Source organism: Dromaius novaehollandiae, chromosome 4 (genome assembly GCF_036370855.1).
Source record: "Dromaius novaehollandiae isolate bDroNov1 chromosome 4, bDroNov1.hap1, whole genome shotgun sequence".
In the NCBI taxonomy this organism is placed as follows: Eukaryota; Metazoa; Chordata; class Aves; order Casuariiformes; family Dromaiidae; genus Dromaius; species Dromaius novaehollandiae.
Genome location: NC_088101.1, coordinates 37,166,606 through 37,182,427, shown reverse-complemented (window position 1 = coordinate 37,182,427; position 15,822 = coordinate 37,166,606). Strand labels below are relative to the sequence as shown.

General features: G+C 41.3%; 1 protein-coding gene across 2 annotated transcripts; it reads right to left on the bottom strand.

Moving 5' to 3' along the window:
* Positions 1 to 7,521: 7,521 nt before the first annotated feature.
* Positions 7,522 to 14,757, bottom strand: LSM6 (LSM6 homolog, U6 small nuclear RNA and mRNA degradation associated). Of its 2 annotated transcripts, none has more exons than XM_026106162.2 (4): positions 14,601 to 14,757; positions 12,897 to 13,009; positions 9,229 to 9,342; positions 7,522 to 7,694 (listed from the first exon to the last, which is right to left on the bottom strand). In XM_026106162.2, exons 2-4 carry the CDS (start codon positions 12,988 to 12,990, stop codon positions 7,660 to 7,662), a joined length of 243 nt encoding a protein of 80 aa, XP_025961947.1. In that variant the 5' UTR covers positions 12,991 to 13,009; positions 14,601 to 14,757; the 3' UTR covers positions 7,522 to 7,659. The 2 variants fall into 2 exon arrangements, with proteins under 2 accessions (XP_025961947.1, XP_025961946.1); XM_026106161.2 differs by lacking the exon at positions 14,601 to 14,757 and adding an exon at positions 14,426 to 14,580.
* Between the last annotated feature and the right edge of the window lie 1,065 nt (positions 14,758 to 15,822).

The following is a 15,822-nucleotide window of genomic DNA, read 5'->3' as shown; positions in this document are numbered from 1 at the left end:
GCGCGGCTCGCTTACCTCGGACACGCACTCCGCCGGCCTCGCTGCCGTTGCTGCCCTCAGCCTGCCAGAGAAACATCCTTTCAGGAAAGTTCTTCACTTTCTCCTCTAATGGGAAGTGCAGCAGCTGTTACTGCTAATACCCAGGACCTGCAGGAACTCTCTGTCAATGCCCCAATCCAGCCTTAATCGTATTAGTTTTCCTCTTCATATCCCACCCGCCACTTTTATTATCTCCAAGCTTCTGCAAAGAAAATGAAGGCAGCTAGCACGGTGGGGGGGACAGCACCAAGCCACGGGTTTTGTACGGGATAGCCTGAAACTCCTCTACAGCGGCGCAGCAGGAGAGGAGTTTTTCTTGTGCCTGCTACCCTCCCCTCATTCCCTCTCCCTACATCCCCTTCCACAACTGAAGATTTTCAAAACAAAGCCAAGCCCCCTCCCGTTAGCCTGTGATACCCTCTGATCTGAATGTCTTGTCACTCGTGTTTACATGGGAGTTACTTGACAGTAAAAGCAAAATTCTGCTAGAAATCATTGGACTGTGCATCCTGCACCAGCCGTGCCAGGAGTAACTGTTAACATCTGACAAACCCACCAGAGCCAGGAAACTCTATTAAAAGCTGCCGCCCTGTCCTTACCTCACCCTTTTGTCCTCAGTCACTGATAAGAACAATGACTACTTGCCTTAGCCAAAAAGCTTGAAAACAGACATAGCTGAATGTGTGCTACGCACAAACTTGGGTAAACATCTGTTCTGTATGAAACCAGTGTGTTAATAAAAGAAATACTTTGTTGCTTTTCGACAGTGAATGCCACAAATTCAGGAAGGGCATCTAATTCTGACTCCTGGTGTGTTGCTGTGTCTCAGGCGAATAGATGGATTGGAGCCGCTGGATCTGGAGATTAGCAAAGCTTCCTTAAGCACAGGGCAAGGGACAGCAACACTTAAGGAGAGTATCTGTGGGCTGCTTTAGGCAGTCTCAGTTTTCTCTGTGACCAAGAGTACCCGTGTATATTTGCCAGGCTGGAAAATTCAGATCTTTTTACACACACAGCTTTGGCCACTGTTGTTCATGCCACTGCCAGACTAGATGCTGTGAGGAACTCTGCCTGGGGCTTCTCCCGAAAACTGAAGGCAGAATCCCCATCTATTAGCACTGTTCTCAATTGTCTTCCCTAACCTACAGGCTTTTTTCAGAAGCAAAACAAGATGCTGGGTTGGCTCTGAGATATGACCACTTTCATCTGTTTAACTGTTTTAAAAATATGGAGCCTGGTTGCAGTGGGCTCTCAGCAGACCTCTCTCCCCTGTGTCTCAGGAAGGGCTTAAATCCACTGAATTTCAAGATAGAATGCTCTTTCTTGCTTTCTCTCTCTCTCTGTCTTTCACTTTTTCTTTCTTTTGCTTTCTCTTTTTTTTCTTTCTTTCTTTGGAAAGAGAGTCTTAGTTGTAGTAGTTGCAGGGGGGATAGTTTGCATTATTGCTTCTATTCCAGTTTGCCATTGCCCATATTTTATGTATAAAAAATGAGTACATTAAAATAATGCTATATTAATGAGTAATCCTTTCTTGAAACCAGCCAGTCTTTTGTGGCTATTCCTTATTAACTTATTCCTAAGTTAAACTATTCCTTCCTTTTAATTCCAGTGTAATACAGAAGCGGTGCCAGACCTCTGACTGTCTATAGGGAAAATATTTGAACGCACCCAACCTGTTGCAGCCATTCTGATAAAGAGTGACAAGATCTGAAAATAATATTCCAGGTAAGTGTCTGTCTCTGAATCACAGCATGGTGTTAGAGCACTGCATGGTCTTCTTCAGTTGCTGCTGTGCACTGAGCCGAAGTTTTCATTATGCAATTTCCAGTAAGGTCCATTTCTCCAGGGGCTTTCACCTGAGGGGAAAACCAGCACCGGGAGAGTGCAAAGCCCGAAGCAGCAGCGTCAGGTGTTCAGATCTAGAGCTGCTGCTCGAGGTCAGCACTCTGCATCATGAGGCTGTGCCTCCTCCACACAGATATGGGGAGAAAGCAGAAGAGCTTCCAACAAATTTGATCCAGAACCAACCCAGCTGTAACAGCGTAGGATGTAACACAGCACTAAAGTGGCTCTGCTCACATCTGAAGCTGGAGTTAACTGGACCTAACGGCTGCATGTTTCCATGCAGGTATTATATGCACGTATACCAGCTTCATTCAGAATTAGCTCTGAGAGATCTGCACAGTGCTGCATGGACAGAGCTCTAATTGCTGGGCTGATTTGAAATACAGTCTTATGCACAGTTCATCCTCACCGCCTGCTCTTAAGCCGAGAACTCAGTGGTTTCAAAGCTGCAGCCAAACCAAATGTTACAATCATCTTCCACTTACAGATGGAAAAATCCTGTCACAGTCATTATTATGACATGAGCACCTACCAGCAGCCTCGAACTGCAAGTTCTAATGCCAGATGACAGGCATATGTTTCCAATAAGAAATACAGTCCTCTCCGTAGCCTTTGGTTGCATTACCCAACAGGACAGCATTGCCTCAGCCTTTTCTGGACAGAGCTTTGACCTACTGGAGTCATTTGAGCTCAGCCAGGCTCTGCATATCATTCCGACAATGGGGCCCAGACACAGACAAGAAAAGATCACATGTCACTGCTGTCACTAGAGAGAGTTTGGCTTTTTCCTGACATAAATTTCTGTGTGAGTAGGAAGCTGGCATGGAGAAGGGGACATAAGACAACTTACTGTTAATTGTTTTCTCAGCAGCGTTTGTGTAGCAGATTTCTAGAAGAGAGGAAAACAAACCCTCAGCTAGGATTTTAAAATAGTATTAGAGAAAATAGCGCATGCTCGGTAATAGCTTGATAACTGAGATAAACTACAGACCGTGTAACTTGAAATTTCATCGATGTAGTGCACAGGAAGATTGTGAATCAGTAATATTCCAAGCTCTTTGATGCAGAAATTTTCTCATTCTTACAGATTTCTTCTGCATCTCCACATCATTGGGGACACAACAGAGGCAGCAGGTGTGGTGCAGCTGCAGTGGAGAACAGTATGTAACGTGGGCATGGATGTAAGCAACCCAGTGCTGTCACACAAGAGTAAGTTGGTTACTTCACTGACAGGTTGAGAAATGCTTTGATACTGCACGATAATCAGGGTTATAACCAGTAAGCAGTTTTTCCTGGTGAGCCAGTAGCCACCTCACTCCTTGAAACAATGTTTTGGGCGTTAGATGAGTGGACAGATTGATCAACAAGTACAGAGGTTGGAGGTGGCAAGTTAGTTAAGTCCAGATCGCAAGGAACTGATCATTAAACTGACAAACCGGGAAGCACCATTTTATTTGAGAAATTTTCATGTCATCTTTAAAACTAACAGTGGTGTCCAACATTTAAATGGAGAGGAAGAGAGGTTAAAAACACAAAGTAGTTCCACAGGCAGAATGAAGGACAACACCAACCAGTTGGCATCTCAAGGCTGATCTGCGCATGTCTGTGGCTCTGTGTCTGAGAGGGCAGGGGAGAGAGGATATTTTTCTGATATCTATTTAGAAGGAAGCTACTGACCTTCTAGTAAAAGCATTAGCAAGACCGTTTCTATCCCGTTGTCTCTTTTTGCTATTCCTCTATCAAACTGAAGTTGGCAAGTAGATTCACGTTACTGGTGGAAATGAACTGATACATATACACACACACACACATCCAATATATAATGTGGCCTCGTGAGCCTCATTCACTTAAAAATTCAGCCTAAAAAAACCTTTTATTTGGTACCATAAGCTGCACAGGTCAGGAAAAGCTTACTCTTGTCCAACTCCTGTGCCTTGGAGAACAGTTTGGCACAGGAACTTCAGACTTTAAAACTACTGGCTCTGCAATTTATTTGCTTTCAAAAACGACAATGAGCTGGAACTAGCCGCAGGCATGGGCTGGCACCTCGGAGATGCAGACATTGCTTTGGTACCATCATTCAAATGTTCTAAGACTGTCAACTTGAAAATGCTTCCACACATTTTTGACTATTGTGAACAATGCAGCTTAAATCTACATTTGTCAGGCTAAGGGTGTTGCAAAACCTGGTTTTAGAACTGAGTATGAACCTTAAGACTTAATGGGCAAGTAATATCCAAATGGATTCTGGATAGCTGTTTTGTCATTTTAACATCATAAAAAAGATGGAAAGAATTCAAATAAATAATGTACGGAGCAATTTTCATACAATTCCCTTCGAACTAGGAACCAGGTGGCAAACAAATTGTAAAACTGACTGGTCACCAGTGAATATGCCTTTAAAGCAAACCTTTCCTAGCATGCTCTGCTCCCTTTATATAGGGGCACTCGAGGGTGCTGCAGGCCTCAGTAATAACGTGACTTCTGACTGCACAGACCCCTCTACCACCCAGTAAGTATTTAGTCCCTTCCTCCTGCCTTGCTTTCTTTTGCTCCCAGAGAATAGGGTGCATTGTCACTCCTGGCCAGGCTCTTGTGTAAGGAGATGTGACTTAGTTTGGCTTTTCAATTCTGATTTTTATGAGAAGCTTTTACACTGGATGAGGGGATTTAGCATATCCAGAGTTACTGTTCTTCTAGAGGCTGTCTGAACTGAAAGCTTGAGAAGGGGTTAGGAGGGGGGCAGTGGCTGAATGGCCTTCGTTTCTGAAGTGATCCCATCACATAAAATTACTACTTAGGTACATAAATACAGCTTCATTCTCTGAACCACATGAAATTTTTTGTTTGCTCATTTTGGATGCTCTTTTCTAAGACAAGTGATTTCTCCTATGGACAAGTGCTTTTAAATTGCTAAAGGAATGTGTCACTTTCAATCCTCACCTAGACTCACTAGATATTTTTTCAACTATGATATACTGTCTGCTCAATCCACAAGGAAAATTGCTTTATACACAAATACTGGGGCAAGAGGATTACAATATAGTAAACTAAATAACATGAAGGGCATGAGCATTAGTATCTAATATTGTCTCTGTATGTGAAATACGCTTTTAAGAAGAGTAAGAGTACAGAAAGAGTATAGAAAATCGTAAGAATTGTAAGTATAGAAATTTTAAGAACATAGAAAGTGCATGTAGTCACTCTTGGTCCTTCTCCCAACAGAAAGAGAATTTTATAAATTAGGTTGAGTCATTTTTAAGTATCAAGAGTTTCTGAAATACACTACTTTCATGTTTACAAACATATATAATGGGATAGTTCACCTTAAATGTTGGATACTGACTGTCCACAGTGTCTGATTTACTTACAACTGGTATGTTGTGATCCAGAACATAGTAAGTGAAAACAAAATCTAAAAAATAAGTAAAATAAATCCAAGATGAATGTTCTAACCAACTTTAAATGAACTATATCCAAACATTATAATGCCTAATTGAAAACAAGATTAAATATTCACTTCATTTAAACACAGGGGCTGAAAATTGAATTAAGGCTTGCAGTATGTACATAACGGTCAGCAATTGTGCAAATTAGATGTTTAATTCCTTTTCTGTTGAAATTTAAATATGGATTGCAATGGTTCCTCTTTAACATGAAATTTCTTATCTACCTCAAATGGTGAGTAGTGCCCGATACATTTTTCACCACTGAAATAGTACTCCCTACTTCATTCATTTCATCAAATTCATGATCTAGATTACATTAAAAAATCTCAGCATTTAAACTACAGTATTTACAAAGTTCAGTGTTTAATATGGGTGAGCAGACCATGCATTTAGATGATATTTCAGAACTACCTTTTGAAGTAGCAGATCACAATTGAAAGCTGTTCTGTAACTAGGCTTGTAGAAACAGAACTGCAATTACAAAATTGGAGATGCAAAGTCTTGGGAATAAAGCAAATCTTATGCGAAATATGTAGCCACAGTGGTGGATAAGGGAAAGAAAGGTGGAGGAGGAAAAGAGAAAGAATAAATAGCACTAACTACTCTTAAAACAGGGAATGAAAGGACACAGTAACCTGCCAGCTGTACATAAATGACAAAACAAATGAGAAACTGCATGCTCCTCTTGGAGGCACATCTTTCTCTTTTTTAGAGAAGTCACTTACAGAAGAGTAAATTGGTGATTTGTACTTACATCCTGGACCCTTTTCAAGCCCTTGTCAAAAAATGATAAATTATTGAAGCATATTGTAAAGTGGTGTCTCTATTTGTGTGCTCTGTAGAGGTTTCTGAAGTACTTAATGTAGAAAGGTTAACTATTAATTGCAGAATAATTTGGAATTATACCCTGATCATAAAAAAAAAAAAAAAAAAAAAGCAACCTGCATTCCCTCCCTTGGATAATTAAATGTTACTATATCCTATTTGCATTAGAGCTATTGGTACTTGGAAAGAATGGACCAATGTTACAGTCACACAATTGTCTTGTGTTCATTCATCCACAATTAGAAATATTTCTTGTTCCTAAAGGCAACACAAACTGCCCAAAGAATAAAGCACGGCTCCAGAAAACTCATTAAAAAAAAAAAAAAAAGCGGTAAATAACCTCACCACAAGGCATAATACCAAAGTTGTAACTTTGTCCTGAGCAACAAGAAAACATTCTGAAAATCTGGGTGTTAAGTGCAGTGTCACTTGGACTAAGAAGTATCTGAACATCCATACTTTGTTTCTTGGCTGACTGCAAATAAAAGGAGAAAATATATTTTACAAACTGGTAGAAGCATCTATGTAAAACTGAACTGGATTTACTCACTGAACTCAATATTTTCATTCACATTTCTGGCTAGCAAGTAAAGAAAGAGAGTATATGTATGGTACTAGGTTGGGGGGAAGGAGAGAGGAGAATAAGAATGGACTATTTCAACAGGATATACATGATATGTTTACGTAAGTGTTCGGTGTTTTTTTTTTTGATTCCCCATCTGTTTTCAGGAATACCTTTAGATATTAGTTAAAATTGCTTTATATTGAATAAGTTCTTTGTGTTTTGTAGAGACATTCAAAAAAGAAAAAAAAAACTGTGGGGGGGGTGCAGAGGGAGTGGGAAGCAGAGGTAGGACATGGAAGCGGCTGCTAGCTGTGCTGGCATACCAACTGAGAGCTTTTCACTGGTGACCGACTCCCACAGCTGGCACAGCACTATCCCTCAGGGCTTTTCTTCCATTTGATTCAATTCTTTCTCCACCCGTATTGTTTAAGTGTCACTGTTACATCCCCTGATTCAAATCCACAGTTCAAGATTTTTTGGCTAATTTAACAGTCAGCAGCTGAACTTTTTACCTGATGACTCTTACCACAGTTTGGTATTTAAAACTGACCCTCCGTTTTCCAAACGGGACATGTCATTTTCACCAATACATTATTTATCCCTTCCTAACCTCAGTTAAACTATAGTTTTGCCATCAACACAAGGCTCCGATTTGCAATTGTGCAGCACTCGCTTACTTTCCAATCAAATGACCTGTTGCTTTGAATTAGTCTTGCAGCACTACTACATACTTCATTTTTATTTTTTTCTATACAGTGGAACAAAGCAATGCTTTGAAACTGAAACAAAAACATTCCAGAAGTTTACACTGGTTTATATTTATTAAAAAAAAATTTAAACACCTGTTTATTTCACCTGTCAATTATTAGCTACAAATCAAATAGGGCTCATCAATTCAGAGAGGTTCAGAAGTACAAAAGCCTCCTCCTGGCATCTTCACATCCTCCTCTTCTGTGTGCTTATGTAGAGTACTGTGAAAAGGAGAAAGTGACACACGTAAGAGCACCTTGGTAAATAAGGTACAGAAGGCTGTTCATTTAACTTTCATTGCTTAGTAAAATAAAAGCATAATGAATCCTATTCAGCATGAAGCAAAGTCAGGACATTTGTAAAATCAGGTTTCAAGATATGCTATCAAATTTACACATTATATACTATTTTGTTTCAGCATTATATTCACAGCCAAACCGCACACCCCAACAGATGTAGGCTGAACAGAGGGAAACTACAGCCAGCTATCCTGCAGCATTACCGAGGAGTGCATGAGAGAGTTTCTAAGCAGCAGAGATTAAGGGCGTCAGACACAAGTTCTGATGTTCCAACAAAAGGTGGAAATCGCAAGCACTTACGGCAAAGCTAATGTAACAGCAGCTGACATATTCCACCTACTTTACTGGTGATACCAGAACATCATCTCCCATATGCTTTTTAGGAGTGTTTTTCCTTTGGGTTAGAACCATGAAAAATGCATTTTGAATACTCACAACAGGAAATTATACAAATCATGCTACTATACCTGTGATGTCTCACTTCTCTGCTCAGCCTGTTCTTCAGCCTTCTGTCTCTCATCCATTTGTTTTTTTTATAATAAATTATTTCCATAATTGATTCTCCAGCTCTCTGGAGCTCTCTGTCACTGCACTCCTTATTTTAATAATCCGAATTCCTTGCAAGAAACCTTGGCCTTACTCAATGATTGTTCCTCCTTCCATGACAGTATAATGTCTTTCACACTGCTACCATGTTCTCCTTGACTCTTTATGTACCATGGAATTCAGGTCTTGATTCTTTTTATTCCCTCTTTCCCTCCCTCCATTTTCTTCTTGAGTAGCTTGGTCCAACTCTGCTTCATTTACCTTCTCCACCAGTCTCTTCACATCTGACTTGTGAACCTCTGTTTATTTTTAGATATTCCTCTCCCTACCATGCCTGCTATTACAGCCCAGCTAAGGGTCTGACACCACAGTCCTATTTCAGCAGCCTGAGGTACTCTTCTATCTATAGTTAAAAGCAAGTCTGTCTTGTAGTGGAGCAGGATGTTAATTGTCCTGGAAGTGGACTGAAATCCACCCACTACACTGGGACATTCAAAGGCTCAATACTGAAGTCTAAGTATTAGCATGATTTTCTGCTATCAATATCTGTACTGTATCGTAAATTTACAAAATGGTTTACTTAGCAAAACTCGAACTTCTATGGAGCAGAGGCCACCTAAGCAGGCAGTAAGTACACAAGGGTAAACCTGCCAGACAACAGGAAATTGAGTTCTAAGGAAGGCCAGAAAAGGGCATGCTTCTCTAAAAGAACTTCAGGTTCAGAGAGAAAAAGGAACATAGGAATGATGAGGAGCACAGACACTGAAAAGAGGCACTACAGAAAATAAATATATTAAGGTTTTCAAGAAAGCCTACAAGCAGCCACTTACACCTCAGCCACTCCTCAAATTCAGAAATAAAGATCAAACGCAATCTTCTTATGAGCAATAATACAGGGAGAAAGCATTACCATTATTTCCTCGAATAAATGCGTCCCCATACTTGTTCTTCAATTGTCCATTTACATATTCTTCTGTCTGTTCTAGAGCTATATTCATATACCCATCCAGGCAAGCCAGGACACCTGAAGAGAGTGACAGTTTAAAAGTGCATCAACTTAAACATATCTTAAAATAACTAAAACTGCATGGGATTTGAACAGTACAAAAAAATTATCTTCCCAACAAAAATCCAAGCTTTTCCGGATGAGACAGTTGGTCAGAGTCTTCTTAAAAGAATTAAGCTATGAGTGAGGAACCCCAGGCTCTAGTAGCAATTTTATCATCACTTGATATGGGAGGGTTGGGGGAGAAGGAGGGGGGGATCATCGAGTCATGACTTTTAAAAGATCAAAGACTTCCACTTCGAAAGTTTAAGAAATCTCTTCTTGCTTGTGTTTTCAGTCACTTACCTGAAAAGAACCTGTGACATTAATTGTAACTGACTAAGCTAAGGACAAGACTATGTAAATCAAGTTTTCATTAATATTTGTCAGGTATTTATCTGAAAAATAGCCCTTTTAATAAAGGACACCATACACAGTTTTTCATATTTCTTATTTTCATGCCTACAAATCTACAAGAACGTTGGCTGCAAGCCTTTGTTTTTGTGTAAACAAAATTCAATATAATTTCCAACAGGCAAAGTGTTTTCAAACGACACTAAAATCTTCCCATAAATATAAAATTATACTGTTTAATAACTGCACATCAAAAATATTCTCTGCCTTTGTAATATCTGATATTCTTTTGGTCCAGAAAATGAATATTTGGATAGCACTGTTTTTATGAGAAGTATTTATATTCTCACTTTTTGTAGCCCCTGTTCAGGCTGTATCTTGTTCAAACAGTACTTCCTATGTGCTGGCAGTATGGTGGCACATTGCTTATTCAAAATCCTTCTTCAGTATTTACACCCACCAGTAAGAGCATTGCAGTGGATCAGAACCACAGCCACCTACAAATTTAACTTATCCAATGAACAAACAGATTATTTATGTAAGAAACTGAATGTAGGGGCAAACAGATGTAAAGAATTAGAGAACTGCTCAGAGAATGCAATCTGATTTGTTAATCATGCACATAAAACAACTTAAAACAAGCTGTATTTATTATCTCAGTCTTGCCTGTGTGTTTTTCCCACTTCATCTTTACACACACACACAATACTACTAAAATTATACTTTTGTTTGGAAAGCACCTTGCATTACAATTTGAGAAATAATGTGTATTGGCTGTACTTAGGGAGTGGGGGAGAACTCCAGTCAGAATCCTGCTCCAGGACATAGTCTTATTTTTCAGAAGTGTTACTGTAACATCTTCCATTAAATAATTAAGAATTTCAGTTCTCCTGCCAATGTGTAATCATTGGGGGAATGTTATTGTCTTGTATGTGTTTTTCTTTCCTCTGTTGCCACACAAACAGGAAAAAATGACTGCTCAAAGTGCTACTAAATGCACAAAAAAACCAAACAAAATGAAAGTCAGAACTCTTTCACTCCAGTAATCCTGAGTGTTCCAAGTAACAATAGTAAGCAAAAAACTGTCTGTCCAAAATTGTAATTGGACTGTGGTTTTTTTTAAGCTATCAATTCACTGGGCCATAAATAGCAGTATTTTCAGACTCTTTTGTTCCTAGAGTGCATTCATGCTTGTTTCGCTCTCTTCTCCCTTCCCTTTGTATTTTCTCTACTCTCAGGCCAGTAATGGCATGAGATCTTGTCATAGCCCACCCAGGCTATTACTTTATCTTCAGTTCCATATACATATCCATCTGTACACATAGAAATCATACATATTAATTTACCACTGATTACCTGTGCTCTTTCCCAAGGCTTTTTCCCTTAGATGTGTGCATGCCCTTGGCAGAAAATCAAGATATTTTACAGCTACACAGCAACACTTGTATTGGGTCACGTTTGTACATTACAGTGGCTAGGAGGGTGGAGGTACAGACACAGAATTAGCAACACAGCCTAGAGGCAGAATCTAGATAGATCTGCAATAAAAGCCTGAGATGCTGGGGTTTTTAATGTTTGGGGTTTTTTTTTTCCACAAATGTTGGTTGGATTTCTGTAGAAAATGAATTGTGTGTGTTTTTCAAATGAGAACAGCATACTGTTTTAACTGCACTCTGGCAGGATAACATCAAAGGAGGCTGCTGGTGGGAAGGAGGGAGGGAGCAGAGGGAACAAATAAGGAAGACAGGAAAAAAAATCCAGTGCCAAATAGCACTGCGTAAAGGAATTATGGGTCGAGTCTTTCTAGGCCAGACTGTAGGCATATTAAACTAGTAGAGTCCCAGGCCTAGTGAAGGTGAAGGCTGAGGGTTCATCCACAGCAACTACAGATGCATCTTACTGGTACCAAAAGAAAATAGTTCATAAAGAAAATAGTGCATGCAAAAACTAAACCAAGTTTAGCCCTGTACTTTTAGGCAGATGATGACTTGCTTTAGTGGACTTTAATCAGCTGTTACCACAGTCTCCTGCAAGAAAGAATTTACAAGGGCAAAAAGTTTTTCAGCCATAGATCCCACCTAGAAGTGCTCAGAATATGTGGTTCTCAAAGAAATAACAGATTGCAAATATCGTTACCTAAGAGGGACACTAAAGAGGAACCAGAAGGGATCAGAAGGTGCTGCTTGCCCTGTCAGCGAACAATCACAATTTAAAACTGTCCTAATAGAGATTCCTCATCACAGCACAAACAAGTCTCCTCTCACAAGCACCAAGCTGAAGCCAACTGAATTACACCTCTGATGCAGTGGTCTGTAGCAGGTCCATAACATTTAAATCATTCCGTAATAAAATGCCTAGCTTGTACTGAAGAGGAGATACAGGAAAAGTTTTAGTTTAATTTTGAATCCTATTAAAACAACCTGACAAGCTGACAGTCTTAGCCTAAAAGGAGTAGGACACTTCACTGAACAGAGAAGTTTCATTTACTACTTAAGAAAACTACAATTCTACATACAGCTCAGGAAGATTTACAAATGGGCTGAAGAGTACTGGATTAAAACTGCTGGATTGCTTTAAAACACACTGGAGATACAGGAGCCAAAGTCAAACAGAAAAAGCCTTCTCTTTATCTCAGTGAGTCTTGATGCAACACAAGTCTAGGCAGTTGTTTAAGAAAGAACGTAAATAACTCCATTTCATCTCTCATGTACGACTGTTTAGTAGCTTGGTAGGCACAGTTTACTGTTCAATGCTCTTCTGGACCAAGGTGTACGAGGAGTTGGAGAACAGGAAGGGGAAGGAAAAGGGTAGTTTTAACCAAGCAGGCTAGTAGAGAACTGGAAAGGGGACTGCCTGGAAATTTCAGGAATTGTAATTCAAGCCAATCTCAGTTTAGAAACTTGGAATCATCTTAAGGCTCTAGTCTAATCATCTGTGACTAAGGACACTAATGATTTAGATAAGTTATTTTAATTTCTAAATCCACCTCCTTTTCATTCGTTTCTCCAGAGTTGATCTTTTTCTTTTTTCTTATGTCACCATTCTAAGATCTATATTCATGTACTCCAAGATTTTGGATCAAGCTGTTTTGCTTTTACAAAGCACTGTATCTGTTCCAACCTCCCCAGACAATGAAATCATAGACTTTACTCAATGTGGGAGACAGACGGAAAACTTACCTCGATAATCAACTCCAGAATTTAATTTTACAACAACTGGCCGTCCAATGATTTGCTTTAGGAAGTCACTAGGGGTTTGCTTCCGTAGACTCATCTTGATCTGCCCCGGTAGGCTGAGAAGAGGAGAAGGGAGAAAAAACATTTGGATAAGTAACACACTCAAATGTAGACTTTAAACACTCAACACAGACGGGCAGTCCCCTGCTTCTCAAGACTCTCAGTAGGAGAAAATATCAAAGGAGATAAAAGGAATACCTTAAGGGGAGAGGTGGAAAGACAGTTCCTAGAGCCATAGCATTAAACCTTCCATTTGACATTTTTATAACTTCCAAAATTCTTGACAGGAATCCTTGATTTAAAATCATTTGCCATGCTGTGCGTCTTGTAAACTTCCAGTGTAGCCAAAGGCCTCAATTTTTCTTTGCTGAAATGGATTTACTAAAATTACTGAATAATTAGTAACTGCTTCCTATCTTTGGCGGGTGGGGGAAGGAAGCTAGTACATGTTCTACATACAGAATTCTGAGCTGAAACAACAAGAGAAGGGATTTTGATCTCAGTTACACAAATATGAGCAAAGAGTAAATTTGAAAGGATGACTTCAAACAAGTCAATTAAGTTACACTAAGTTTAGAATTAAGCACTGTAATTAACTTGTGCAAAAGCCTGAAAGAATGCTGCAGTTTAAAAATTCATGGTACAACATACAAGCAGAGTTTGGTATGAGGCCCTGATTTAGTATTGCTCGACTTCTGCTTTAATGTTATTTTAAGTCATTTTGTCTAAGTAACAGCTGTTCTGCATTTTAAATTAATTGTAGAAAATAGTGCTAATGATGAGTTGACACTGTTACTACGTCAGCCTTTTGTTGCTCGATTTCTGTGGCAAATTGCAACAAGATATTCCCTCAATATGAGCATTTTGAGACTTTCACTCATTTTCATATTAACATGCATCTTACAATTTCACATGTGATATTTACAGTGTAATACTTGTTTGCATAACATTTTATAGATAAGGCTTTCACACAAGCATGCTTTGAAATAGCTTGAACTGTATCGGGCACACTGCCTGAACAGGAACAGAACGGGGCAAGATCTGCTTCCACTGGCCTTACCAATTTATTTGTACTATGGATTCACAGTTTTTGTTTTTACTTGCTGCTTTCACGTGTGTTTAAGAACAACTAGAATAGCCCCCAAAGATACTTTGACAGCATATGCACAATGGTAGGTATTTCTGAAGACAGGCTCATCACAAAAACCCTGAACGCAACGTGAAGCTTCACTGCCACGTGCTTAGGAAGAGGCAGAACACCTAAAGCAGGTACCTGGCACCCAACTTCCCTCACCGACCTCCCCCCCGCAAGCTGGATGCATTTTCCCAGCTCCGGCTGCAACGGCGGGAAGAGAAGGGGGAGAAGAGGAAATAAAAAAATTCTGCGTGGACCTAACAGGCAAAAAAATGGAGCTAAAACCGCGGGCGCACGTATTCGGCCAGGAAAAACCTCCCGGCGCCGCTCTATTTACCGAATAAGCTCGCCGTTTCACTACGCTGCTCTGAGCTGAGGCACCCGCTGCTGCCCGGCCCGGCTGCGCGGCCCCGAGGCGGCAGGGTCCGTCCCCAGAGCGGCGGCAGGGCCGCGCGGGGGCGGGGGAGGGAGGGTCCCGCCGCCCGGGGGACCCCAACGGCCGCCGCACTCACCTGCCGCCCGCCGCCTGCGCCCCTTCCCGCTGCTCGCGGCCAATCAGCCCCGCCCCGCTACGGCAAGGCGGCCGGGACAAAAGGCGCCCGGCGCGAGAGCGCGTTTGGCGAGGCGACGGTAGGCGGGGCCGGGCGGCACGACTTCTCCTGGCGGTGGCGTCTAGTGGCGGCCCGGCGGTAGAGGCGAGGCGAGGGCGGCCCGGCCCGGCCCGGCCCGGCCCGGCCCGGCCCGGCCCAGCGTCTCCTCACGTGGGCAGCCCCGCCACCCGGCGCCCTTTCACCTGTGCTTGACCCCGGTGACCGTTGGGCCCCGGCCGTTGACCGTTAGGTGTTGGGAAAGGCCCCTCGCGGCCGCGGCGGGCATTTCCCTTTCCTCAGCCGGCGGCGTCCGAAACGAACATCGCAAGCGCTGGAAAACCGGTGCCGTTTGTGACCAGTGTCTATCGTGAGCGAGCTGGGCAGCGCTGGGAAGTTACGCTCCCCTCTTTCTGGGGCAGGGACCAGCGTGCAGATCTCCTAGCCTGCAGCGTGCCTCTAACTTACCTTGGAGGAGCCTTTCCTAGGCTGTTTCTAGCTGTGCTGGGTTAGCTGCTAGTGCCCAATAGTAACTATTTTTTTAATACTGCCAAGAAAGTGCTATAAAGGGCCATTTGGTGTAGTACTTTTCCTGTTGTGTTTTTTGAATAACGAGAATTGCTTTCTCAAAGCTGCGGATGCAAAGGCCGATACAGAAGGTAGTTGATTATCACTGGACAAGCAAGGATAGTTGCTGTCTGTAGTCTCTCCTTTGTCTAGCTTGTCCAAATGTACAGGACTTCATTTTTCTGTAGCTAAGTCATCATTTCTGCTCGTGATATATGTCACTCCTGTGGCCTGGAAAGCTAAAGTGGTAATGACCCTCTTTACATTTTTCTCAAGCTGATGTAAAGTGGAATCTTGGGCACATTTCAAATTGTTCTTGTGCAACACTCAAATACAAAGTTTCCCACCTTCTGATTTGAGCTGTTTTAAGAAGGGACCCTAAATGCTTTGTCATCAGATGTCCACACCTTTGACTCACACACAGAAAACCTTACCAGAAAATCACCTGTAACAGTTCTCACTTCTCCCCCTTTAACTGTGGGTGTAATTTTTGTTTCTTTCATTAACACAGAGAGAATAATGCGTGAACTTGAATAGGGGCATAGGGGGCCCAATTATTGGGACTCCAGCGTGCATATTT

What these genes read in the sequence shown, in the direction of transcription:
- LSM6 (XM_026106162.2), bottom strand. Translation starts at nt 12,990, where the DNA reads ATGAGTCTACGGAAGCAAACCCCTAGTGACTTCCTAAAGCAAATCATT. An exon ending in TTCTGGAGTTGATTATCGAG is followed by an intron (nt 9,343 to 12,896) that starts GTAAGTTTTCCG and finishes CACTCTCTTCAG; the next exon opens with GTGTCCTGGCTTGCCTGGAT. An exon ending in ATTTATTCGAGGAAATAATG is followed by an intron (nt 7,695 to 9,228) that starts GTAATGCTTTCT and finishes TCCTTTTCACAG; the next exon opens with TACTCTACATAAGCACACAG.